We start from the raw sequence: 26,316 nt of genomic DNA on the forward strand, positions 1-26,316 counted from the left end.
CCGGTTTTTAGCCTGTAGATCATAGCTCAACGTATCAAACAAACTAATATATAATAACACATTTACTCTGCTCTTGAAAATCAGTCTCGTCTCTTCTTGACCCTGGAATACCACGTGCTATCTGATCGCTCGGCTCCGAATTTAGATTTTCCTCTGTTTTGGCGATATCGTAATGATCACTCAATTGCATTTCATCTTCCTTTTGCTTCTTCAACTAACTTGACTTGGCATCGAACACCTAATATTCCTCGTGCCCTCGCAGACAGACGATCGTTTTTGGTATAGTCCATTGCAGGCTGCGGCAGGATGGGTAACGATCAATCGAGGTCAACGAATAGTGGAGGTAATGATTCAACAGAAGAAAGACCGCCAAATTACTATGAACTTTTACAGGTAGATGAAGATGCTACGGCAGATGAGATCAAGGTGAGACTGGTTGATTCGTCCATGAAGACCTAGCACTCATGATATTTCTGATATTCTAGCGCTCATATAGAAAACTTGCGGTAAGCTCAAGGCGGATATACAGGATTAGTGCGCGGAAAATTGATTTGTTATTTACAGCTGGTAAATCATCCCGACAAGAATCCGCATCGTATAGAGGAAGCTACCAAATTATTTGCCGATTTGCAACAAGCCTATGAAGTGAGTGCGCCGTCCGTCTGTTCTGACCGTAAACTATTGCTAATTTGCTTGATTCACAATAGATATTGAGCGATCCGAATGTAAGTGTATTTCTCAGTATGCCATATGATATATGCTAACCGGGTTGCACAACGGTTAGGAACGAGCTTTCTATGACAACCATAGAAATGTACCTGTGGCTGCAACAGACGATGACATATTTGATCATGTTCGATCAGGAGATAAAGCTACGAATGATCCTAAATCAAAATTGAACAAGAGGAGACAAGGAGATCCTGGAGTAAGGTTGGAGCAATTGATGAGATTCTTCGATCCGAAATTGGCTAGGAAAATGGATGACACCAACGAAGTGAGTAATTACATTAAGCCTTTCCCGACCGCTGGTTCTCATTTTGAACTCAATGGTAGGGTTTCTATTCTGTTTACCGAACACTCTTCGCTCTCTTGGCTTCAGATGAAGATCTTCACATCTCACCCGACTCACCCTCACTTGCATATCCCTCTTTCGGTGATTCGACAACTTCTTACGCTCCCGCACAAGGAACGACTAGAGCAGAGAAAGACTCTCAAATCTGGGTCAGGGACTTTTACTTGGTGTGGACCGAATTTGTGACAGAGAAAAGGTTTGATTGGGTTGCCAAATGGGATATTGAACGAGCTGAATCGAGAGATATCCGAAGATTGATGGAAAAGGAGAACAAGAAAGTCAGGGATGACTATAGAAAAGAATACAACGATACCGTCAGAGTGAGTTACTAATTTGCATCGCTTCAAATGAGTCAGCTGGATTTGAAGCTGATTTGATACTCATCAAGCAATTGGTCTCGTTCATACAACATCGAGATCCGAGGTACAAAGCACATCAAGCAAAGATAGCGAAGGAGAAAGCTATAGCCAAATCGTCGAATGTAAAATCTGGTTCATCTACACCGTTAGGAGCAGGCTCAGGCATCGATTCCGACGCGGCTCGAAAAAGGCATGAAGAGCGTATGAGATCAGCTGCACAGTACGAAGAACAATCTTGGCAGAAGCTCGATGGGCGACAATCGGATGAAGAGGATTTGGAAGAGGACGAAGATACGGAAGAGCAAGAAAACGGAGATGGGACAGGAGTAAGACTAGATGATGGTATGGGAGGAGAATTTTTTGAATGTGTAGCTTGTTCGAAAACCTTTGCAAGTGAAGCTAGTTGGGCAAATCATGAACGGAGTAAAAAGCACAAACAAGCTGTTTGGAGGCTGAAGAAGGAGATGATGGCTGAGGCTAAAGCCAATGGAGAGTCGAGAAACGTTTCCGATGAAGACGATGATATAGAGCAGAAAGAGATTTTTGAAGATGCCCAAGTCGATACACCACCTAGCGTAGAAGCGAGTGAGAAGGCTGAGGCTGAGGTCGCAAAGAGCAAAGACATCGAGATTGATGCGCTTGAAGACGAACTGGTCGATTTGGCTCTGGAAGAAAGTGAAAATGTAGAATACTCATCGAGGAAATCCAAGAAGAAAGCTAAAAGATCGAAGAACATACCAACCCCTCAACACTTGCTGGATCCTGATCCTGAATCTCTGCCACGCACACCCGATGAGTTCACCTCACCATCAACACCCATACCAGACGATGACCTCAAGAGTGACGCAGAAGAAGAAGGTAGCGAAAGACCGTCCGAAATGTCTAAAAAAGACAAGCGTCGAGCGAAAGAAGCACGTAAGAAGGCTGAAGAAGAAAATAGGAAATTGGCGTTGAAAGAAGCTAGGAAAGCGGCCAAGAAAGGCCAAAGTTCCATCCATGACACAAGAGCGGAACAAGAAGAGAAACTAAGTAAGGGTCGGGGATCAGACATAACTCCGCCGACAGGGAAAGCTCAAGACAAAGATGATGGATTCAGTATGCCTAAACAAAAGGGCAAGGGTAAAGGAAAGGCTAAAGTCGATGTCGTTGATGAGTTCGCGGAAGAAAAGGTTGCGAAGGTTGTCGAAGGCATCAAAGAGAAAAAAGAGAAAATGTTGGAAAAGTGGGGCGAGAACTGGTCGGGTGAGATTAATGTTACCATCACACTGTAAGCTTTGCTAATTCGCCTTGAGCAGACTTGATAAACAAGCTTCAGGGTATACTGGCGTCGTCACCTGCGCCAGACGGAATAGGTGTACTTTGTCTAGGAATTGGTAAACCGTTTTCCGAAAGGACAGCTCAAATACAGCTGGCGCTGATCTTAGAACTGGCTACATCGTTGAATGTAAGCTTGGCGATCACGGTCCGACTTTATTTTTCTTTTTACTGATATTTTTGTTCCTTCTCTTAGTGTGCCGCTATAAACATTGAAGCTTTTGATCCGGTATCTGATGAAGGAGATAAGAAGGTTTTACAGGCATTCGGTATTACGCATCTCGAACAAAATTTGGTAAGTCGCTTTTCAGAACTGGAATTGATCCCAAGGAAGTGACAGAGCCGTGGAATGCGCTCCTATTCACATCAACTGAAGAAACGCTGATTATGTCCGTGATTGCTCTTAGACTGGGAAACATGTTCTTTCGCCCACCAAATCGTATATTTTATATCTCCCTCACGCTCCCAAACAGCTCTATGAGTCCTTGCTACAAACCAATTTCTCTCCCGCATTAGGTAACAAGCCAGGTCGTATATTACTGGGAAATGATCTGGCAGAATACATACCCGGCTTCGTGAGGGGGACTGCGGATGAAAAGCAGACAAGCGGGCAAGGCGATGGCGAAGGTGAATTTGTTAAAGCGAAAAAGAAACGCAAAGGAAAGGGAGATGGTCCTAAAGAGGTGCCAGATGGAGTTCTTCAACGGCTAGGTGAGTATCTTTGAATTCCACTTGATTTGATATCAGAATATGACTGATAATTGAGCGAACGGTCAGTCCCGCACATGACGATCATACATTTCAACGACGCATTGCCGGAAACCAATTTACCAGGTTTCGCTCGAGCATTTCTGTCACTTGCTTTCCAGTGGCTGGAATCTGATAAGTTAGATAAGATAGATTGGAAGAAAGAGTTACCGGATATAGAATGGTCTGGTGGTGAAGTCATTGCGTAAATGATAGTAAAATGTGATTTAGCATCGGACATTCAATTTTGGGCATCGGGCAGATATCTCGTTATTTTTCCAAGTTACCGTATACCTAGCATATCATATACCCATTTGACGATGTAACCATCAACTTCACTTCAGTATCTGTTGGTTTGTGCGTAATATGACCTATAACCTACATATAATAAACACTCCTGCTCTTTTCATATCATATCATATTTGTTGTTCCATATTTACTCCTAGACCTCTCTGATCCATTTGTAATTGACCTTATAACTCTGGGTTGCGGGTTGATACGCTGAAGATCAGTAGCGGAAGTAGGTAAAGTAGGAGATTCAGGCATTGGGAGATCTTCCTTTAATTTATTCGATGAGAACTTTACGTGTTCAATTTGATTTTCTTTGACCTTCCTTTTGGATATGGTTGACATCTCATGATGGTCACCATGATGGAAAGATTGAGATAATGGTTGACTATTTGATCTGATAGCTTTCGTAATTTTGGCTTCATCGATATCAACAATTGAACAAGTAGGTGTTAAATCTTCACTTCCACTTTCAATTGGGGAACTCTGTAAATATGAAGGTTTGGGAAGGTAGATTTCATTTGAAGCTTCTGACGATTGTATAGAGGTAATTTGAGATAAATCAGATTGATATGTTTTTCTACCATTTTCCTTAGAAGAATTTGGAGGTCTTATCATACTTGATGAATTGCCATGTTTAAATGAATCTCCTATTAGAGATCAGAAAACAAATATCAATTTGAAAATCGGAAGATAGTTTGAATTCTGTGACTTACCTTCAATGAAACTTGTAACATTAATATGAGTTAAATCAGATCTCATCCTTCTATGACCCACTTTCAAAGGCTGAACAAATGGCCTAATTGGTAATTTCAAATCTTCAATTTGCTCTTTAATTTCTAAATATCTATTGGAAAGGCCTATTTCTCTTTCAGGTGGTTTAGGGAAATTTGAAGGAATTTCAAAAATTTCACTAGATTGTCTTGAACTTTTTCCTGAAGAAACTTTACTTTGTCTATTTGGTATATTCTTAACTTGAGCTCGAGAATCTTGCCCAAAAATCAATAGTCTTGCACCAGGTGAAGATATCGTTCGACGTATACCTATTAAATTGTTCAAACTATTTTGAGAGTATCGTGATAGGTTGTTAAATATAGTTTGACTTGACCGACGAGCAACGTCAGGTGAAGTAGGCATTTGATCATAAAGGTTATACTGGTCTTCTTGTGATGGTGGAAGTACATTGGAGGACATTGTTGGCGCTGGACCATTCTTGAGGATCTTGCGGTCGTTCTCATATGTACTTATATCAGATTTTGAATTTGGACTATTCATTTGAGTCTGAAAATCGTAACGCGAAGTTAGACTTTTCTCCTCGTCCTTTCCAAGGTCAACGTCGTGGAAATTACTTGACATGACCCAAGTTCTGATCCGTGACGAGATCGATGTGCTGTATCGCTTTGAAGATGTATCATTTCGTCGTGTAGCTCCGGTTGAATTAGCTCGCCTGAGGATGACAGCTGGGTGGAACGAGACTCGTTTCCCCGGAGGGACAGGTGGCGGAGAGGGTGTGCTGATCGATGGTGGTGATACACGGAACGTTGATGCTGTAGGGGTTGACAAACCTATCCATGTATCGTTAGCCTCTTTGCATATCGTTTCTTCTAAACAGATGAGCCGAGATACCTTCAAATTGGGTATGATTTGCTCGATTCGGATCTATCAGACTGAAACCAGCTATTCGACCTTTGGCTTGAGGAACATGTTCATTGAAGTCGCTGATTATTTGAGACGTTATTAGAACGTACTATGTATGACCCATACACATGACTCATCAGTGCTTGTCCAATGTGGAAAGAAAACATACAAGCAGAATTTACCAGTTGTACACCCTGAAAAAACCTTCCTACAACTCTTTCTGAAAAGCCAAGAGAAGCTAAAGATCCAATGACGACTACTAATCCCAAGATGATTCCGCCTATAATGCCTGCATATTGTCGGAACACTTCCATACGGAACGAAGGAGAGGTTACAAGTATATGATAAGTTGGACAAGAGCTAAATGCAAGGTATAAGAGTAACCGCAGCGCGAAGCTATATCTTTTCGTCAATTGAAACCGTTCGTTGGGACCGAGATTGCTCAAACTTACTCGGTAAGATAGACATGTCTGAAGGTGTTGGATTTTGTTACATTGACTAAGAATCCAATCCTCCATGTCAACTGTCGAGAGAAAGGATTTTGTAATTAGCTCAATTGTGCTGCCACAGGCTTCTTCAACTCACCTCAAAAATGAATGAGCAGAAAATGATGAATACAAGAAAACTCCTCGCTAATTTGCCAATATTTCTTCTTGATTCGTTTCTTTCAAACGGATTACATCTGATTTGATTGTTCTCAATCATAGTAGTCGCGAAAATCTTTGGTCTTTCGACCTCAATCGTATTTATGACTGATCTATCCGTATTTACATTTATCTGATTTTTTCGATGATCTTCCAGAGAAATGTGAAAGTACCTAAATACATATTAGCCGTACGGTTTCTCAGTCACTGTAAGGTAGATGAGAACGCAGGAGAAAGAAATGGTACAAACAACAACGTTGTACTACTTGATATGGCCAGTAAAATTTGTTTTATAGTCAACATCGTCAAGATAAATCTCCTCAATTCACTTTCTTGGATATTTTGAAAAGTGGTAGCTGCTACTTGATCATTATGGTAAAACATGCCTACGATGTTGAAGAGGGAAGCGAAACATGCTGTAAGGGCGGAACTTTCTAACTAGATTCAGTAATTTGTGTATTAGCCTTTGATAGTAACGTATTGATCGATCAATCAATCTAGGATTGAATTGTGGATATGATTGACCATGTCAATGATGATACTCACCAAAAGTATTCGATTATTTGATCGATTGAAAGTCGAATAGAATGTGATGACTGTCAAACTTAGAAAACCTAATGCCAGAAAAGGTGTATCCGCTAAGATAATCTCGATCTGCGCATGTATATATTGGCCATGAGCACACGCATCGTTGGAAGGCTCACTGCGATGCTCCTCTCAATTGATGTGTACTCACCAACGAAACCCTATAATCTTGCGAGGAAGAAGCCAGTGTAGAATTATCAATAGAAGCCGTTCGATTTAATGAATCGATCATGATTCCTTCTGTTCAGATATCATCAAGATCATCTACGTTGTTGCCAAGAGATTTCACAGTTCTTTCTGGGGGACACTTGCATTAGATTTGAGTATTTGTCTTTCATCCACTATACCAACGTGACCATGCTTATTAAAATGGGATCTTGTGAATGTCAGTACATGTCAATCAATGATTTTGATACAAGATATGTCGCTCGGCCAATGTAGATTCCCTTTCTTTCGCATACGTATGATTCAATCTGTCCTTTCTGTTACTTCCTTGCATTGGGCGATTACCTCAATACACTACCGATTCTGAAGGTCCGTTATCGATGCTTAGTGACACACAGGACTTGTTGTTGAGATCGTCGAAACATTTCGGATCGGTTGCTCAGCGATAGTGGTCTCTGTAGTGAGGTAACCCATATCGTTAGACGCAAGTCGTATTTCTGACTTGCTTCAACGTGACTAATTGTCAATGCATGTATAAATACAATAGTTCGGCAGTGACAAGTTTTGAGTTTGAATGAATATGGCAATAACCTATATAGACGAGTCCTGACTAATTCGATGGTACTGTACATAATTCTCCGATCACCTATGCCTACGAATCCCCAATTTCCCAACCTTCGATACTCATTGACAAAGCATGTAAATCAATCAGATAAGTATTCAACTCGTTAGAAGGAGCATCATCTTGATCAGCTTTACACTGTAGATTGAGCATAGTATTGTAGTCGTCAAATGCGAAATGCGGTTTAGGCACAGCATTTTTCAATCCTTCCAGCATTTCCTGTGTATGAGAACGTTATAAGCATTTGAGCTCCTCACATCTCAAGAGTAGGACAAGAATCCGACTCACCTTCGGACCTTTATCGTATAAATCCCAATATTCCATTGCTCGACCCAATTGACCCTCTTTAGCAGCAGGAGCTATACCTCTGAGAGTTTGCTGCAAAGCCAGTATGTCCCTCTTGATCTTCCTTACTCCAGCGGGATTCACCATCTTAATGTTTTTATATGAAGTTATGAACACTTGATCAACCAGTTGACCCAGTCCTCGGAAGACGAAACTGCAGTTTAAGACATACATCAGCTATTTATTACATTTCTGATCATACTCAAGAGAGGCTCTCTTCTTTGTCTAGATGAGACCTTCAATTGCAATAATAGAAATAAAGATATGACATTCGACACTTACGAATGATCCTCGCCAAGTATAGTCCGCTCAGCAATCTCCTCAATCTCCATCAACGTCGAATTAAGATCCAATACATCCGAATCAGGTTCAAGAGCTTCGCTTTCCAATCTGAAATCTCCTTTTCGTAGTGATGCACTTAGGTTACAAATGACTCTACATCGAATTTCCAATCTGAGGGTATTGAGTACCATTTCAGCAAGCTGCTCGTAAGTCTGGATGATTGCTTCGTATCGTCTAATGAGTCGTCATGAGCAAACCATCCTGCATAAGCAGTAATTTGAGAGCTTACTGTGCCATCGCCCTGGTCAGCGGTAGTCCAGGAGCATCGCCATCTAGCCTGGGAGCTGGAGCGGGTGTGATTGATGGCATGAAGTCTGCCGAAGCCTGCTCATTATCTGGTGATAAAGGCTCATCGGCAACACTTTGCAAGTCGAGTAAAGAATCAATAAACCAACGCTATTTATGCGGAAAGCGTCAGCTTGAGTTCAGATACCGACAGACAGATGAGATCGAGCAATAATCACCAGACTCTGCGATAGATTGCCCAAAGCTTCCAGCTTCCTCATGGAATTGATCAAATTCTTCTCGACCAGTCCTTGGTCACCCAGTAGTTCTAATTCAAGCTTGATCTCCTTTTGCTCGACAGCAATTAGTCCCGCTTGATCGGTATCCTGTCGAGGAGCTATTCGTTAGCCCTCTTGAATTGAAGCTTGATGAGATTAGCTCACCGGTACAGCTCGTACTTCGTTCAAAATCCTTATGACATCCTCCCTTTGTGCCCATATAGCAGGTAAAGCCAGTGGAGCGTTGGGTTCATCGATCGTTGCCGGCAATGACGCCAGCTCTGCATTAATATAGAACGGTCAGTCAGCCTTGCTACCCAAATATAGTGGAATAGAAAGCTGACCTTTGAATCTTGAACTACATTGTTGGTAATATTGGACGATCACTCCTACGATCAACCGACTGTAGTTCTCCCTATGGAAAGGGGTGGTCTGTAACATTACACATAGACTATGTATGAGAGCCATCACTCGTACGCTTGACTGAAGTCGCGTTCCGGAACATCAGCTTCGCTACAAAACACAATGAGCACCGGGTGGGCAGCGTACCTTGAGAGGAGGAATGACGAATTCCTTTCCAGCATTTCTATCTACCTGATAAGCATCATAGCCGCCTACCGCCTGCTGGAAGGACGCTGTGACTTTTTCATCTAATTGAGGTAAGAAAACTTTGACGACAAAATCTTCAAGAACGGTCGAGAAAGCTCCGGTTGCATCTTCGAAACCCGGAGGTACGATAAATGTAGCCCGTTGTATGAGAGAGATGGTAGGCTGAAACAAGGTCGTCACGTTGAACGCATTCGGAGGTATTAATGTTCTGTGTTTTCCGGCGGTCGAATATCGATCATCTGAATCTGTCAACACCGTCAATGTGCTTTCACCTGCGACTTGCATTGATACTAAGCCAGGTACGGAAACTCTGAGCGCTTGCTGGAGTTGATCATCTATAGGTTTGATTTCATTTTGGATAGCTCGAATATCTGTATCGACAAATTTGAACATTTGCTAAAGATGGTTGGCTTAGCATACTGCAGCTTGCGAGAAGAGGCACCACTCACCTTCTGCTTATCCCGTGCCCACTTTCCGTCTCTCAAAACCTCATTAATGGTTGGTATAGGGTGTCTATCTAATGTTGAGCCCTGGCTATCATCCGTGAGATATGTTCGCAGTAACGTTCGGACCTAGACGGGCAATTCGATGTCAGCATACTCGACTTATCCCATTATGAAGCGGAACATACCTCCTGCTGTACAGGTCTCCAGATTTCCAATACTGGTACTGTTAACGATATAGACGCATTCGTAATCAATGAATCCTTGAAATCTCGTCTCTGCATGCCACGGAGTGATAAGCTAGGCGATGATACGGCAGAAGGGATTCTTGTAAGCTTACCGAAGAAATCCAGCGGGCCACTTCATATATAACTCTATGACCCTCAAGTACGGCTGCCAATTTCGAGTACAAGGTCCAAAAAAAGTCTCTCAGTATGGCAGCATGCTGTGGCGGACCAGTAGCGCCTAGCGACAACTCTATGCGGTGCGTTTCGCCTGGCGCGAACAACGATCTTCGCTTCAAGCTAGAATCAGGTCTGGTCGAATTGTTTGCTGGTCCGAGGAAGGAGGTAGGTCTTCGGAAGGATGTATCCACTTCTTCCCGTCTTGCTTCAGATCTGGGTAATTCTCTTATGAGCTCGGTGATGCGCGAGTACAACGCGAATCGGGCTTACCTCTCTTCAACCTCGTCCAGAGTGGTCTCTACCAATGCATGTATCTCTCCAGGTACTCTCTGCGAGATCATTTCCAACGCGGAGCCCAGCTTACCCATAGCTGCTAATGCTTCTAGCAATATTTCCATGTAAGCATAAGAATCCGCTTCTGGATTGCCTGAATCGGCACTTCCCTGATTGCCGCCAAGTAATGATGAAAGCGATCCATGCGAGCCAGCTTGGCCAATATTCTTCGATCCGTTTCTTTGATGCGTTATAGTTGGGATGTTTGAAGCGGAAGTCAGGTCCGATTCTACGAAGTCGAGCAGTGGATCATGACTTGGCTTGGCAGCTAGATGATTGAGGTATCTTGTAAATCGAGATGACGGACCAGGACCAGCCATAGGAGCGTGGTCACCATTTGTGATAGAGGAAGTAACGAGACTGAGGTCAGAGCTGCGAGGTTGGGCAGGTAGATCTTGATTTTGGGGTTCTATGATCGGTACTGAAACGACGATATTGGCTGTAAATTAGCTAATCTAGCAGGTCAAATTATTGAGCTTGATAGCTCACACGTCTGCTGTCCAGGTACATATGCCTTCCATCGGGAGTCGCTGTAATAGGTTTTTAGGTAGATATGATTATGCAGTTCTTCGACCAGAATTTCCGTTAACGTCTTTTTAAGAACAATGCGCTTTTTCGTCAGTACAGTTGATATACTTTGCTATACGCCGAACTCAGCCTTGCACTTACGGCTTCCTGCGAGACGAAGTACGCTCGTAGATCCGACAATGCGCCTATCTCCGCAAGCTCTGGCTTATTTATGGTCTTCAACGATCTGACCAGTATTAAAGCGGCTTGAAGGAACTTTTTATCTCCTATCAGTGATTCCAGCTGATCGGGAATCTGTTTCAAATGATCGCTAAGCGTATGCAGGGAGCTGATCAGCTTTTCTGGCTTCATCGCTGAATTCCATTCTTCCGGTCGATAAGGCTTACATTGAGTCCAGTATTTTTAACATGTCCCTGACCATCCTTTCTCTTGCTCTTATCCCGGATAATTCAGACTTTCCTTTCCCTGCAAACCCGTCACGAGCCTCTCTTAGAGCTTCTTTAGATTTTTTCACCTGTTCTTGGGCTTTACTGAGCGTAGCGATGAAGGTAGCGTGTTGTGGTAAAGAAGCGGCGAAGGATTGGAAATGAGCTTGTACCGCAGCTTGCAATGCCGATGATAAATTTTCATGTAATCTCAAGAAAGATGGCAAATTCGGATGAGGTCCCAATGAAGAAGATGGACCTTGCGACAAGAGAGATAACGCTAATGTTGATGGTGCAAAATCAGATTCCATTACGAAGGGCCAATCTTTTTTGATTTTCCTTAGAACATCATCTATATCACTAAATTTACCACCACTTCCACTTTCACCCACTTCCCATATTTCCTCATTCTTGGGTTTATTTCTCGCTTCCGATCTATTTGGTCTTCTCGATGTAGTTGGCTGAGCTGAGTCTTCGTTTCCTCGCTGTCTGGAAGCATTCATAAATGCTCCCACAACATTCCGGAGTTTGTCAGTCCCTGGGCCACCTTGAAAGGGTTGATTTGCTTGTTGAGCAGCCGCAGAAGTTTGAGCTCTGAGATCCGCTCGTTGTGATCTATCAGCTGCGAACGGATCCGAGAATAACGCATTTGCACCGACACCGCCTGGAAGGGTATTCTGAGGGGAGACTGGAGATATTGGAGAATGGATCATGACGTCTGAAGATCCCGAGGGACGTCTATCGAGTCCAGGTTGAGTTTGAATGGGATGAAGGTCTTGCCGACGAGATGGTACAGCCGGAGCAGGGGCTTGTGTTTGGGTTATAGGAGGTGGTTGAGGTGCTTCTCTCATTCTTGACCGAGCTGGTCGAGCTGGACTGGCAGGTGGAACCGCATTGGAAGGCATAGGTCGACTGGGACCAACATTCTGCCGTTGAGGCGCATTCAAGTAACCATACTGTTCAGGGGGAGAGAAGGCGTGAAGCTGAGATGAAGGTCCTGATGCTGAAGTGGGAGATGCTTGTGAGAAGGAAGGGTATGGTCCGTTATCGGATGTGTAGGCTGAACGCAATTCGTTCGTGATATACGGCTGGGGAGAAGATATCTTATATCGTGAAGAAGGATGTCCAGGATTGCGAGACATCGCGAACGGTAGAACCTGAACGCTGTATCCAGCAGGATAGGACAATTGTTACTGCGGAGCTGAAGCTGCTTATTGCGAAATACTCTGTTGATATTATCACCATCGTTATTGCTGTTCATGACGCTTGTGATATCCCGTACGTTTACGTTCACCGAGCGTTGAAATGAGCCACGTGGGATCAAATCAGCGTGACAGAGCCACGTGCTGCTGTTTATGTATATATATAGATTACGTCACAAGTGATGCAACGTTTGTCGGCAAAGGTCCGTCCGAAGAACACCAAGTAGACAGCAAAGTAGAGCTTATTCTTCTACATATTCACGTTCTCACAAACACAACAAGCATATGAGGGAATAGGAAGTCAACAGAGAGCGAAATCGACCGACAGTACAAATTCACCATCGGCATTGCGATTCAAGAATTCCGCTTCAAATGAGTAACTCTCAAGAAGGTGAAAGTAGTGTATCACCACCAACAAAACACCAATATACATCTTTAGCTTCTCTGCTCAAGAAGTCGGCTAAACCAGATAATACCTCTCAAGAAGAATCTCAACTACCTGGTCGGCGGACGGGCAATTCAGGATGGGGCTTGACTGTTGCAGATAGAGAACGAAGGGGTAGTTCAGCCTCGCGGTCAAGGACAAGAGGAAAAGGTAAAAAGAAGGATGAGGAAGGCAAGAATAAAGGGAAGAGGTTGAGTCTTTGGCAAATGATGGCTTTGACGGTTTCTATGGGTGGTAGTCAGATCGCCTGGACGGTGTAAGCTCATACCTCTATTTATCTATCAAACACTTCTGATGATCGCCGTTTGTCTAGTGAGCTAGGTTATGGAACACCTTACCTCCTTTCTTTGGGATTATCCGAACAACTCACCTCGCTCGTATGGCTAGCGGGGCCGATATCTGGGCTCGTAGCTCAGCCTTTGATTGGAGCGATATCGGATTCCTCCAACTCTAAATATCGTAGAAGGTATTGGATAGTCACTGCTACGATATTACTAGTATTGAGCGGACTTGGATTGGCATTTACAGAACCGATCGCCAAAGCTCTGGTAGATCTATTTGGTGGAGGTCAAGGAGATTGGGATCCTAGAAGTATCAAGCTTGTGAGCTTCATTGCAGCTCTCTATTCTAAGAGCTCGGAGGGCTGATTATAGTGATGCTCAGGTCAAGAATACGGCTATCGGTATTGCGGTCTTCTCTTTCTACTGTCTTGACTTTGCTCTGAACGCGTAAGTCAGCTAGGGCTTGAAGTCTGCCCAGACATCAAGAAGCTGAGACATTCGATGCTCAATAGCCTACAAGCGTCTCTCCGTAATTTGGTCCTCGATGTCACCCCCGGTGAACAGCTAGCATCAGCAAATGCTTGGCATGGAAGATTCAATCACGTCGGTAATATTGTTGGATTTACAATGGGTGAATAATTGATCTGATCTGTCAATGCAAAGTAGCATGAAGACTCTGCTGACAAATTTTGATGTATAGGCTTCCTAAACCTGGCGCATGTGCCCGTCATCAGGCTGGTAGGAGGGGGTCAATTCCGCAAAGGTGACTTCATTCTTCGCTTGCTTGCAGGCGATTTTGTGCTGACAGATTCTTTCAGTATGCATCGTTGGTCTTGCACTTCTTGTGATCACTGTATGGATCACTTGTTGGACCACTGAAGAAACCGAGAGAGAAAGTATCTTTGGAGAACGGAAATCGTGAGTAACGTCCCTCCTCGTCTGGACGTGGGCTCATACTGTTGACTAATCAGGCGAATACGAGATGTCATCGGTACTATATATGAAGCTATCTTACATTTGCCCAAACCGGTGCGACGTGTCTGCATAGTAGGTTGACCATTGCGAAGTAGAAGGTACCAAGCTCATCATAGCCATAGGTGCAAATTGCTGCTTTTATGGGATGGTTTCCCTACCTTTTCTACTCCACCACCTACGTGGCTGAAGTGATGACTCACGAGCTCGGGCATGATCCTGACGTTGATACAGCGACTCGAGCAGGTAGTCTGGCTCTGTTGATTTACTCCTTTGGTAGGTCGGGTTCAGCTCAAGTATTTTGAAGGTATCACATGCTGATGTCGACTTGTAGTTGCGATTATCGCCGGTACGCTTTTACCTTACCTCGCTGCTCGAGATAGAAGACTACTCAAGCCTGTATCTGAGAAATTAAGAGATGGTGATTTATCTGGCGAAGAATCAGATGATGAGGATGATATCGAAATGGAAAGAATAAGGGAGATGGTCAGAGAATGGAAAGCGGAGGCTGCTAGAGAAGGTAGACCTTTGAAGCTTCCTACCAGTGAGCTGTTTTCCTGTAACACCGCAAGAATTCGTTTAGCTAATGCGCTTTGAACAGTGCCATTCATGCTGCGAAACATCTGGACAGCGGGATTGCTACTTTTTGGCTTATTGATGGGATCGACTTTCTTCATCAAAAAAGTTTGGCAAGCTACAATCATGATAGCTTTAGTTGGGATCTGCTGGGCTATAGCTTGTTGGGTGTGAGTTTGCAGATCACCTATCTCAGAGAAGCTAGCTAAATTGACTATATCTGCCGTCAGTCCATTTGCGTAAGTTGAGATATTCACGGTATCTTTTCGAATCTTTCCATAAAGGATAATGCTGATTTGTGGGGCAATACTTGAAATAGCATCATCATGGAGGTAAGTCAAAAATCACGAACGAACTAGAGTACGTTACAGCAATAAGCTGACGAAGAACGCCTGCTATGTAGTTCCTCAAAGAAATGTCCGATAAACCTGCACAGACTTCTTCAAACTCAAGGACCAATCATGCACCTGTACCAGCTTCAGCAGGCCCAGGACCAGGTTATCGCCCTATACATGCTAGAGCAGCTTCAACTCCTATTGGTCCATGGAGATCCATGTCAACTTCACCTTCACGAAGAGAACATGATCCAAATGAGAGAACACCTTTGACAAGAAGTTACTCTACAGCTGATATTGAAAATGCTGGAGAAAGTTTGGAATATACAGGATCGGGTCCAGTAGCAGGAGGAACAATTATGGGAATACATAATTTAGCTATTGTATTTCCTCAATTTATCGTAAGTCACTTTTTCTCTTTTCTGATTATCCCGTATGCTGCAATCCTAATATTAGCTCAACCTTGGCAAAACAGATCGCTGTGGTCGCTTCGATTATTTTCAAATTAGCAGATCAAGAATTAGATGTTATACCTTCTTTTTCTTCTTCAGAAGAAGGAGGTGGAAAGAATGGTGTAGCTTGGGTATTAAGATTTGGAGGTTTGATGGCTTTGGTAAATTTTCTTGCTCTTTCTTTTGGCTTGGAAACAACAAATTAGTCCAGAACTGATATCTTGAATAGGTTGGAGCACTAATTAGTCGTAAAGTACCACCTACAAAGACTGAAAAAGCTATGAGAAGAAGATTAGCTGAAATGAGAGAAGAGAGTGCTGAGTAATTTGTAAATCTTGCCAAAGAGTGTTCTGGGGACAAAGGGGAATGGAATTGCTGCAGAGGAAGAGGAAGTGGGATTTGTTTATGTAATCTTGTTCCAATTTGACTATGTAATGACCCAAATTCAATTTATTCACGAGGTATCATCAAAACGATCATGCATGGCAAGTAATTTTGCGTAATTGTCCCAGAATTGTATAGAGATATACTGAATAGGTGATATTTTGTTAATCAAGAAACCTTTAATTGCCATTACCACCACTTTGTGAATTATAATACCTCTCTTGAGCCTAAGGAAGTTCACAATCAGCCTGAAGATGCTATGATCGGGAAAAGTAAAATCATACGTACCATATCTTTGGCTCTTTGTTGAAATCCACCTGGACCAGAATATTTTCCAGCTTCTACACCTTTACTAGCACCCAATCCAGCTCTATTTTCAAATTGTTGAACTAAAATAGGATCAATTCTACCTTCTTTATCTTTACCTAAACCTGTACCTGACTTCCAACCCATCTTAGCTAATAGTTGATTACCTACATTACTTTCATCTTTTCCAGGTTCAACCACTGGTGGAAGCTGAACTTGATTTGTTGACACATTTGTCGAAGCAGTAGAAGAAGGTCCTTCAGCAAATTTACGTTTTTTAGCTTGTTCAGCTTGCCATGAAGGTGATTCTTCAGGTAAAGGTACAGAAGGTTGATTGAATGCTTCTCTTCTTTCTGCAGCTCGATCACGATATTTCGGAGCATCGGAAGAACCTTCTCCTGACGCTGATGAAGACGATATCGCAGTTTTACGCTTAATCCCTGCTTCTCTCACATCGTTGTCTGCTAAGTTGGTCTAAATTTACGTGTGAGCAGCGCTTCTTAAGTCTAACGAGTTAACTCACCTTGTGCAAATCAGATTGCGCTACATGCTTCTTGAGGACTTCTTCAGTCTTGAATTGTCTCTGACATAAAAGACAAGCGACTTTTCCTGAAGTAGCCAAACTCGAGAAATCGGTAAAGTCAAAGTCATCCGAGGGTGTGATGCTGGTCTGAGGTGATTTCGAAGGACCAGGCGAAGGGGACTGTTATTGTTTCACGCGATCACGAATTAGACTCGGCTTTTGAGCTCGTTACAGTATTGAAAGTAGGGCTTACACTGGCTTCTCCGAAAGACCTCTTAACTCCCAATGTGGAATTCACATCCGATATTCCCTTCGGTGGCGCATTCGCATCGACTAATATTGGTTCAGGTGCGGCCAATTCAGATTGTTTGGTATTCCACTTATTTATGTTTTTCGCAATCTGTGATGACCAAAATCGGAAAAAAGAACTGTGAGCAAACGACTCGACACACATGATATAAAGGATGTGCGGGCCATTTGCCGATCCCGACTTGTCTTCACCTTCCGACTAGACGATTTTGGCGGTATAATGTAAACCCCTTTACCTGTTATTCCGAAGCGCGATGTGTTAGCGAAATTGCAATCTGCGCGCGTCAAAAGTTCACTCACTCCTAGATAACAGAACCGAGTCTTTGTCAACCATGTGCTCCTCCTCATCTTCCTTTAACAGATTTTTGCCCGTTATAGGAATCATGCCGGCCATTTCGTCTTTCTTCTTGCCTTTCCCTAGTCCACTAATTTTGATAGGTTGTACACCGCCAGAAATGTTGATAGGTTCCATGCTCCCGTGAGCCGTATCCGCAGATGGGGGCAGTTTGGCCTGTGGAGGAACCCCAGCCAGCGTACCAAGGAATGAACGATGGTTAGGCGTAAGCTGAACTAAGCCATCTTCGTCGAAGTCAGGCGCGCCACGTGCCACTGTTTCCACTGCTCCTCCAGCTTGATGCCAATATGCGCACCATTTCCCTTCTGGCTGATCGATGGTGTCGCTAGCTATGCCTCCGTTCCTTGACGGCCGAAGTATGAATTCACCTCCAAGCGGTCCAGCGGGAGTTGGTAGGAAAGCTTCGGGATTGGCGAAAGAGGGGGCTATCGGAACGTAGTTGATGACAAAGCCGTTCGGTTGATGTTGAGGTGCAAGCAAGAACGGCAAGAGGGCTGCAGCGAGCTATGTGATCATGAATGGTCAGCCGGATGCTGTATTGGACTGGCGAACGAACGAGAAGAAGTTGAGGACAGGGGTATTCAGGTAGGAGGCAGTGAAAGAGTGCAGTCTAGCGTCAACCGGAAGAGCGAAGCAGATGTCAAGCCGTCACAGATTGGACGAGACAGGCGATTGATCAGGCAGAATGGTGACAAGGGAAAGCGAGCGTGTGCAAGTGATGGTAGAGATGATTCAAGGTCGCAAAAAAGTAAGAAAGGCTTAAAAGAGGTAGCACTCACCTCAGCAGTAGCTAGCTCAACAAAAGCATAACCCCAACTACTCCTTACATTTCTATCCACAATCAAAATGACCCTCACTATTGAACTTTCTGCGGCAATCTCTTTACCTACTTTACCCATCATACGGGCAATTTCTTGGCTCATTCTTGATATCAAATCGTTCGCCGTTGTACTAGCATCAAGTCCGCGGAGAAGTAAGACTCGTTTACCTCCACCGAAGGTCCCGATATCTTTCATACCATCATGAGCAGGTCTAACGTATTGCGGTTGATGTTGATATGATTGTCCGTCGTTTCCATGAGAAGTGGAGGAAGATTGTGTAGCTGAAAAGTCTATCTTTACTTTTCGAGGGTTGGAGTGAGAGTACAGTGCTGGCATCAATACGGCTGGATAACTGCAAATACACATGAGCTGGTGAGTTCCTTGACATTTATAGCTGGGCTCACTTGATATGTATAAATTCTTCCGCACCGTCTAGGTCTTTGAATTGAGCGAAACCGAAACATTTCGATTGACCTGTGAATCGATCTTTTACAATTTTAACGCTTTCAAGTACTGCATTATGCTCTAATCGCAGATATCCAGAGAACTGTTCGGAAGAGCAGAGAGAAATCAGCTGTAGGTTTACAATGACAACATTGTCGCCTAAGCTGAAAAAGCAGCTTACGTCCTGTTCCGTCAGTTCGGGATCTAAGCCTAAGAATATGATATCTCGGGCAGGTTCAGAGGGGCCTTTACTACCTCCTCCTCGTTTCGAGCTTTGATGGTATTCAGAGTGTCCATAATCATCACCGGCCTGCAGTTACAAGTGAGTCAAAATATATTCTAAAGAGACGTTAGCTGAGACTTACAGCTAATTCGTCCACATCTCTACCCCTTTCCCATTGTGAATCATTTCGACCTCCTTGATAATCTCTTCTAGGTCTTATCTCTTCTCTATCAGCTGCCATACCAGATCCTGATGATCTCCCATAATCATATCGATCCCTCTCTTCATACTCCCTTTGATATCTTGGTGGAGGGATATACCTCTCTTGATCATATCTTGAATCATCACGATCATCATATCTTGACTTGTCATGCTCAGCATCATATCGTCTAGGAGGGTATTCATCCTCATATCGTCTAGGAGGTGGAGGATATTCATCGTATTCTCTAGGTGAATCATATCTTCTAGGAGGTGGGGGTGGTGATCTTCTAGGTGGATAAGGAAGTGATCTATCATCATCATATCTTCTAGGTGGAGGTATTTCACTTCTAATAGGAGAAAGTGGTCTTGAAGGTGAATATCGCCTAGATCGATATTCAGGTGATCTCGAACGAGATCTTGGTCTATAAGACATTCTGATCTAAGTTATCGTTATCATTTAATCAATAAGTTTGTGACACAATGATGAGTTATATAAAACTTGTTCTTAATTGTAAACAGATATACAAAGGTGGATTATACAGTCTTTTTATGCTTTTAATATTGCATTGTGCTATAAGCATTACTGGTGAATAGAAACAATGACGTGGTATTTTCATTAACTATCGGGATAAAGTTATACCACGTGTACAGGCGAGTGATTATCAAAACAACGGGATCAAATTGATCCATACGATGTTACTCGATAGCTTGAGAAGAGCCAATTACTTCAAAGTGAATGATCATCATGCATATATCGATAATATCTTATTAAATAAACCAAACAAAGCAAAGAAGATAACTCAAAATGGCAGGTGGACACGGTGGATTTGGTGAGTCTACTCTCTGTCTTTCAAACAAACAGTTTTGCGTCAAGAAAGCTGATGATCTTATGATTTATAGAACCAGTAAAGGTATATCTTCTTCATTTATCTTATTCGTTAAATTTAAGAATAAATGCTAATGTTTGTTTTGAATGATAGCTTGACCCAGCAATTGAAAGATGGGCTTCAATGGTATGTAATATAAATCATTATTTACAATTCACCAATTCAGAACGATAAGCTTATATGAATATCATTCTCAGCGAGAAAACGTATTTCAACATTTTAAATTTACAAGAAGGGCAACTAGACAAGTTTTCACATGGGGTTTTGTCGTTCCTGCTTTAATAGCTACGATTGCTGTGACATATGATGTGAGTCAGATCCTACCTTATTCATTTAAGGGGATACCGCGACCGTTAGTAAAATGGGTAGTGGAATCACGAATAAATAGTTAATCTTCATAAATAAAAACAACAAGCTTGCGAGCTCATCACTTGCCTCCCCTTCCAAAATACATCAAACGAGTCTAATCTATGGTAGAAAAGTTTGCTGATGTTTCTTAATACAACATTCTAGAACAAGTACGATTGGGCAGGTAAACAAAAGGGATCATCTTTATTAAAAGGAACACCTGCTAAACCACAACCAGTATCTGAAGAGTAAATAAAATATGCTTATGTGCTCATGTATTTGTATGGATTCTTATTGCATTACAACTAGTGAAATCTACGAAAAATTCTTGGATTACCAGATCCTTTTTACCATAGTCCACCTTTCAACTTCTTCTAATTTCCATTTCTTACCCTTTTTTCCACCTTTCTCATCTCCTCCAGATTCCTTCTTCTCGGAAATAACCTTCTCAGAATCACTACGATTATAATTCCCGTTCTGTTTTACATTATTTTGAAGTACCCCTTTACCCATTGAGAATGGAATATTCGATGTCTTCATAGAAGCCGGAGAGGGGTAAGCCGGTAAATCGTCATCTGAATGGGAAAGATATCGTTTAGTCTCTTTATTGTATTCCTACATCGTTAAATAATTCAGCTTTCAACGATCGCTTCACGTGATAACATTGAACTCACGGTTTCTTCTTTACTTTCACCTACTGCTGATCTTCCAAAATCATTAACTTTATCTTCTGCTTCTCTCTGATCCATTCCTTCTTGTCTTGTAGCTGAAAAACTCAGTAAAGCTAGACCTAGAATGACTTTGAGGAAAACCAAACTGTAAAAGACAAGAAAATGCTCAGCTATCATTTTCACTTTCATTTAGCGACCAATCCGTCACCTGACTTACCATCCCCAAGCACACAGCCCTACTCCTGTCCAACTCATCCATTTCAAGATTGTCCAGGCCCAATCCCCCAACGTGAGGCCTGCAAGAGATTCCTCAGAGTGTGAAGAGGTAGATAACATCCCAATAGCTTGAGCTGAGACTCTCAGTACCAAACAAGCAAGTGGTATTGAGGCGAAACCCAATCGCCGAGCTACCAGAGGCGACTGATCAAGCAGTACTTGATGCTGAAACAGATAGAAAGTTAGTCAAACTCGCTTCTACTAAAACCGAAGATTTGACAACTGACATTTCTCCCTCGTCGTCTATTTCTTCCGTTTGCGGATGTTCCAGCTAAGAGTACATCTTTGGCTAGTACATCGGTGAATCGCTCATATACTGATGCTCTAACGTGATTGAATTTAGTTATAAAAGCATGTTTGAGCCAATCAACTACCATTTCCGAAACGATGACAAATAAAACGGGCTATTCAATTGGAGATATGGTAAGCTACGAGTGCATCAGGGATATCGACGAGCTTACCGATAATATCGAATCGACCAAATTCTTCCCCCTAATAAAGCTCTTTGGCAAAAATGCGATTTCCGATCCTGACATTTCGATCATATTCCTCAAAGCAATTACTGAAAGCATAAGGGATAATTGAAATCGCTCGACTATATCTGTCAGACAAATGACTGGAAGTAAATGATCCAAGTCCAGGTGTCCGTGAATGTAACGATTTGGACAAGCAACTTACCTGCGCACATAATCTGGAAAAGGTTTTCTTTTTCAAACTTTTTAAATACAGCTGGATTTTCGAGACATATTAGCCCGATCATTCGGAGGTTGATGGTATGTGAGCTACTCACAGCCTTTGATCTCGACGAACTGATTACTGATGAGAAGAGAGAGTAGGGTATAATCGTATGAGTTAATAGCCACGTTAAGCGAGACCAACATGTAGAAGAAAATGAGGGTATGGGCAACTATACGTGATGGATATTTAGCTACGGCTAAAGCTAGAATCTCACGGACGCTGATTTACTCACGTACATAGCCCAACGAAAGGGCAAAGAAGAATACAGGTCTAGCTTGTTGTCTCTTTCTACCTTTACCGCTTTTCCGTATACTAGGTGATAGAGTTTCCCTTGCAAACAAGGTATCCAAAACATCTTGGCCAAATGCACAGCAAAGTCGATCTGCAATCTATGAGACGAAACAGCTAAATCATGTCATCTTGATACTAATTTTTCAGCTGACTTACCTCCAGAGCATTAAAAATTACGTATAATTTTATGGTATCCTGCCCTCTAACCGAGTGATACATTTTACTTGAATCGGTAGCACCAAGTAAGATGATAGTTGGTATAAGTAATAAGAGAGCTCGGAGTATCGAGTGTTGATGAGCCAATGGTATGGGCCACCATGCTTTTCTCTTAATTGCATTCGACAGTATTCGGGTAAGAGCGAAAGCTGCTCGAATAGGTAACACCGTAAAATTGTATAAGAAACCATCTAAACAAAGTAATGCACCAAATAAGGTAGTTTTCTCAACTGCAAGTGGTACAGCTAAGAAATTTGCTATTCTTTCCCTATTTTGTCTATCTGTCAGTTGAATTCGTCCTATTCGAAGGTTCTGATCAAGCTAACCATTTGCCATCTACTAACCAACCATCCCATTCTTCAGCTCCCATTTCATCTTTTAGTAGATCCCAAATCCCTGTAATTTCAATCTTACCATCTTCGTTAAGTCCTTTAAATTGATCGAAAGTTGCATTAGAGGGAGAAGTAATATCGTCTGGTTCCGGCGAAGAAAGTCTAATCTCCCCCTCACTCTGGATATTATCATGTTCGGTTATTGTAGGTCTTCTTGATCTAGCAGGCCAGAATTCTTCTTTATCCTCATCTTCCCCATTGACTGATGGAATATTAAATCTGTTTAAAACAGAGTCTAATTCTTTTATACCTAAACCTTTCTGTTGTGGTGGAGGTACTGTAAATTGAAATTCCCTTTCACCTCTTGGAGAAGGAGGTAAAGATGAATAAGCTGTTCCTTTCATTTCATCGGATGGTAGATCGAATAACTCAGAAGTGGATGTATGTAAATTACTAGATAATTCAGGAAGTAGAGGATGTAAGGCTTTAACTTTGGACGATCTTCTTGAACTGAGTTGGGGGCGTATAAGTAGTGAAGAAGATTGTTTTGAATGTAAAAGTGGTCTTGTAATAAGAATATCTTCTAACTTATTGGCCTACATAGTTTGATGAGCATTTACCGTTCCGAAATTTTCAATCAGCACTTACTTCATCTTCCCTTTCAGCTTCTTCTTGATCCTCATTGCCAACTTGGTAAGAGAAATCATCCGCTAAACTTGCATATCTATTTGAAGGTTGTCGAATGTGATTATACCTTGGCCGAGAGGGTCCAGCTTCGACGGAATTGTGACCGTTCCCTTCGATCATCTTTCCTGATGAGCAAGTCTAATGTAGCCTGGAATAAGGAAAGATACGATCAAGAACCAGTATAATAAATAATCAACTTCTCAATTCGAAATATCTGTCAACATTGGTCGTCATAATTTATGCATTTCGGCGGTTTCCGATGGAATTCAAATCACATTGTTCGCTTCAGCAATCAACACGTCGTTTTATTAGTCCTTGATCGTCTCCATTCATACTTGACCTTGACTTCAACACGTATCCGCAGAATAAGTGGGGCAGTATGACATGTGTTCCACTCGTCTGCTTTCTTCCCCTTTCCCTCCTATTCGTCAATTCTCATCGATAAGCACTCAATTTTCGACTGGTAATGCTGAAAAGGAAGTAAAATGGGAAAAGGTCTTATGGCGTCGACAACCTTTTCCAGATAACTATGTTCCGCCTAACTTCTTAGCTGAATTAGATAATCTTCGTGAGCTCTCATTCGTGTACTCTTCAACTATCACGTTTAACAATTTCGGAATTTAGAACTGACTATAATGTTTTCGAAGCGCCTCGTCCATTGCCTAGATTGATAGATCTATTCTTTGCAGCTTTACCAATTTCTTTACATTTATCAATTATAGCTTTTTTCCTTGCCGTCTTTTACTCTTTACTTCAAGGTATAGTCAGCCCAGAATCAGTAGGTTGGAAATGTGTTATATTCGGTTTAGCTGGTTGGGCAATTCATAAATGGGGATGGGGTATACATCGTCAACCTAAAGAAGGTTAATTCTTTTTTCCACCAAATTGAAAGAAAGGTAGACTGAAGCTCATTTTTTGTTTTTGTTTTATTTTTTTTTCATCTTTTAGATTCAATAATACCTGCTCCTACACCTCTTCGATCTCTTATACTACCTCCTCTTTTACTCAGCTTACTCAGTCCTGTTCTTGGAACTCTTACTTCAGCTACGACAAGTGATAGTATATGGCCTTTAGCTGGAGGTCTTGGTTTTGTTCATTTACTCTTAGCAGATTTTAGAACAGGCGAAGATCAAAGATTAAAGCGAAAAAGAGAGAAGATGATAAGATTAAATAAAACTCATAAGAGAAGAGGTAGCATAGGATTAATTCAAGTTGAAGAAGGTGAAGAGAAAAGGTATGTTTAGCTTATATAAGTCAGCTGTTTTTTTTTTTTTCTTCAGTGGAGAACCATAGCTGATCTTTAATTGTTATTACAGTCTTTCCTCATCGCTGTCTCTCACTTCGGCTTTATCAGCTTCAGTAGTCCTTGCTTCTAGACTCCCTTCCACTTCACATGTATTTTCATTGGTTTTGCTAGCTGTATTACTCTTTGCTGGTTGGCCACCTATAGCTAAAGGCGTACGAGTGAGTGAATTCTTCACTTGGTTCAGTTTGACTATCTTTTCCATGGACGCGGTAAGCAGAGGCGATACTGATAATAATACTGTATAGGAAGCCGGAAGATCATTTTCATTGATTCTGACGATATCAATGGCTATTTTGTCTATCTCATTGTTTCCTGAAAAATCATTCACTGATCCGAGCTATACGATTTGGAATATCGATATCTTCTCTTCCACACCTACTGTAATATTTCTCATTGCTCTATCACTTGCAAATTTCGTTGGACCATTTATGCTTCTTTACGCATGGCGATGGAAAACAAGAAGAGGAGGCGGCTGGGATGTAGCTGTTGTAAAGCTTAGAAAGGGTAAAGGTTTGTAGACAACATAGAATAATCGATTATACCCATAATATGTACTAACAACATACATGGTGAGAAGTGATGTGTTAATGCATGTACAACGCTCATAGGCAATTAATGATATGTCTTCTAAATTGAGATACGTTATGAGCTAGACCTTAATTGTAATTTCTTTCTTCTTCTTTTCACCCTGTTTTTCGCCTTTTATTTAATTAAACCTTGAATCCATATCCTCTCATACATGCTTTATGAGCTTCTATAAATTCTCTACAATTTACATCACCTTCACCTGCAGGAGATTTTATAAAACAATCATCCCTTTTCGATTTTGTTTCAGGACATGCACAACATCTTTTTGATCCAATTCAGAAATAAGTTCAGCTAATATAAAAAGCTTTTTTTTTTTGAAATGATGACTTACGGTTTTAATCCTTGTGGATTTAATGGGTTCACTGCTTTTGATGAAGTTTCTGGAGTACTTGATCGAGAAGAATCAGGTGTACTACTACTACAACATGTAATGTAACGTAACGAAGATCAGTAATTGAAGGTTTCTTTGCCACTATTTACAATCTTTCATCAATTTACAATGAAACTCACGATGATCCTATTAATGACATGATGTTCGATCAATTCTTTTCTGACTATTACTCGTATTTCACTGTATGCGATGAGGTTTGAAGAATCTTCACAATTGTTTTATGAGTTTATATTCTTTCCTGTTGTTATTAAGTGTAGATGATGATGATCAAGCACGAAATATTCCAAATTACTAGGTATAACAACAAATCTCAACACCATTTTGACTTTCCAAAGCGGATGTACCCGATGATTTTGATTTCATTTATTAAATGGTTGGAATAATTAAAAT

At 41.9% G+C, this 26,316-nt stretch overlaps 9 protein-coding genes across 9 annotated transcripts; 4 read left to right on the top strand and 5 right to left on the bottom strand.

Annotated features, from left to right (window-relative positions):
* Positions 1-306: 306 nt before the first annotated feature.
* Positions 307-3,701, top strand: I206_102878 (uncharacterized protein; the record flags this gene model as incomplete). Its single annotated transcript, XM_070202648.1, has 11 exons — positions 307-426; positions 486-506; positions 565-645; positions 708-725; positions 785-994; positions 1,054-1,392; positions 1,461-2,673; positions 2,727-2,875; positions 2,942-3,040; positions 3,153-3,456; positions 3,523-3,701. The coding sequence occupies 11 exons, from the start codon at positions 307-309 to the stop codon at positions 3,699-3,701; spliced, it is 2,733 nt and encodes a 910-aa protein (XP_070058749.1).
* A 202-nt stretch (positions 3,702-3,903) lies between these two features.
* I206_102879 (uncharacterized protein) lies at positions 3,904-6,879 on the bottom strand (the record flags this gene model as incomplete). The annotated part of the gene is made up of 9 exons (XM_019154979.1): positions 3,904-4,430; positions 4,497-5,345; positions 5,407-5,527; positions 5,601-5,814; positions 5,871-5,941; positions 6,004-6,235; positions 6,313-6,500; positions 6,609-6,716; positions 6,799-6,879. 9 exons carry the CDS (start codon positions 6,877-6,879, stop codon positions 3,904-3,906), a joined length of 2,391 nt encoding a protein of 796 aa, XP_019012382.1.
* A 585-nt stretch (positions 6,880-7,464) lies between these two features.
* I206_102880 (uncharacterized protein) lies at positions 7,465-12,508 on the bottom strand (the record flags this gene model as incomplete). Its single annotated transcript, XM_070202649.1, has 15 exons — positions 7,465-7,653; positions 7,723-7,933; positions 8,062-8,295; positions 8,351-8,517; positions 8,586-8,732; positions 8,790-8,905; positions 8,969-9,107; positions 9,174-9,629; positions 9,683-9,805; positions 9,865-9,954; positions 10,017-10,293; positions 10,351-10,834; positions 10,903-11,005; positions 11,083-11,251; positions 11,328-12,508. 15 exons carry the CDS (start codon positions 12,506-12,508, stop codon positions 7,465-7,467), a joined length of 4,086 nt encoding a protein of 1,361 aa, XP_070058750.1.
* Positions 12,509-12,940: 432 nt separating this feature from the next.
* Positions 12,941-15,954, top strand: I206_102881 (uncharacterized protein; the record flags this gene model as incomplete). The annotated part of the gene is made up of 15 exons (XM_070202650.1): positions 12,941-13,269; positions 13,327-13,615; positions 13,677-13,741; positions 13,807-13,925; positions 13,995-14,057; positions 14,113-14,212; positions 14,266-14,341; positions 14,392-14,542; positions 14,601-14,810; positions 14,868-15,012; positions 15,073-15,081; positions 15,162-15,174; positions 15,246-15,578; positions 15,653-15,790; positions 15,859-15,954. The coding sequence occupies 15 exons, from the start codon at positions 12,941-12,943 to the stop codon at positions 15,952-15,954; spliced, it is 2,136 nt and encodes a 711-aa protein (XP_070058751.1).
* Positions 15,955-16,192: 238 nt separating this feature from the next.
* Positions 16,193-19,628, bottom strand: I206_102882 (uncharacterized protein; the record flags this gene model as incomplete). The annotated part of the gene is made up of 10 exons (XM_019154982.1): positions 16,193-16,240; positions 16,302-16,793; positions 16,843-17,022; positions 17,096-17,242; positions 17,344-17,387; positions 17,452-18,010; positions 18,286-18,679; positions 18,732-18,874; positions 18,953-19,081; positions 19,137-19,628. The coding sequence occupies 10 exons, from the start codon at positions 19,626-19,628 to the stop codon at positions 16,193-16,195; spliced, it is 2,628 nt and encodes an 875-aa protein (XP_019012385.1).
* A 372-nt stretch (positions 19,629-20,000) lies between these two features.
* On the top strand, positions 20,001-20,682 carry I206_102883 (uncharacterized protein; the record flags this gene model as incomplete). The annotated part of the gene is made up of 5 exons (XM_019154983.1): positions 20,001-20,025; positions 20,096-20,106; positions 20,176-20,208; positions 20,280-20,390; positions 20,596-20,682. 5 exons carry the CDS (start codon positions 20,001-20,003, stop codon positions 20,680-20,682), a joined length of 267 nt encoding a protein of 88 aa, XP_019012386.1.
* An 81-nt stretch (positions 20,683-20,763) lies between these two features.
* Positions 20,764-23,761, bottom strand: I206_102884 (uncharacterized protein; the record flags this gene model as incomplete). The annotated part of the gene is made up of 11 exons (XM_019154984.1): positions 20,764-21,045; positions 21,105-21,246; positions 21,319-21,542; positions 21,605-21,781; positions 21,839-21,978; positions 22,056-22,106; positions 22,168-22,284; positions 22,348-22,504; positions 22,563-22,890; positions 22,949-23,550; positions 23,603-23,761. The coding sequence occupies 11 exons, from the start codon at positions 23,759-23,761 to the stop codon at positions 20,764-20,766; spliced, it is 2,379 nt and encodes a 792-aa protein (XP_019012387.1).
* Positions 23,762-24,025: 264 nt separating this feature from the next.
* I206_102885 (uncharacterized protein) lies at positions 24,026-25,465 on the top strand (the record flags this gene model as incomplete). Its single annotated transcript, XM_019154985.1, has 5 exons — positions 24,026-24,209; positions 24,289-24,504; positions 24,590-24,875; positions 24,958-25,105; positions 25,193-25,465. The coding sequence occupies 5 exons, from the start codon at positions 24,026-24,028 to the stop codon at positions 25,463-25,465; spliced, it is 1,107 nt and encodes a 368-aa protein (XP_019012388.1).
* A 192-nt stretch (positions 25,466-25,657) lies between these two features.
* I206_102886 (uncharacterized protein) lies at positions 25,658-26,065 on the bottom strand (the record flags this gene model as incomplete). The annotated part of the gene is made up of 3 exons (XM_019154986.1): positions 25,658-25,796; positions 25,867-25,953; positions 26,046-26,065. The coding sequence occupies 3 exons, from the start codon at positions 26,063-26,065 to the stop codon at positions 25,658-25,660; spliced, it is 246 nt and encodes an 81-aa protein (XP_019012389.1).
* Between the last annotated feature and the right edge of the window lie 251 nt (positions 26,066-26,316).

This window comes from Kwoniella pini, chromosome 3 (genome assembly GCF_000512605.2).
Source record: "Kwoniella pini CBS 10737 chromosome 3, complete sequence".
Lineage (NCBI taxonomy): Eukaryota > Fungi > Basidiomycota > Tremellomycetes > Tremellales > Cryptococcaceae > Kwoniella > Kwoniella pini.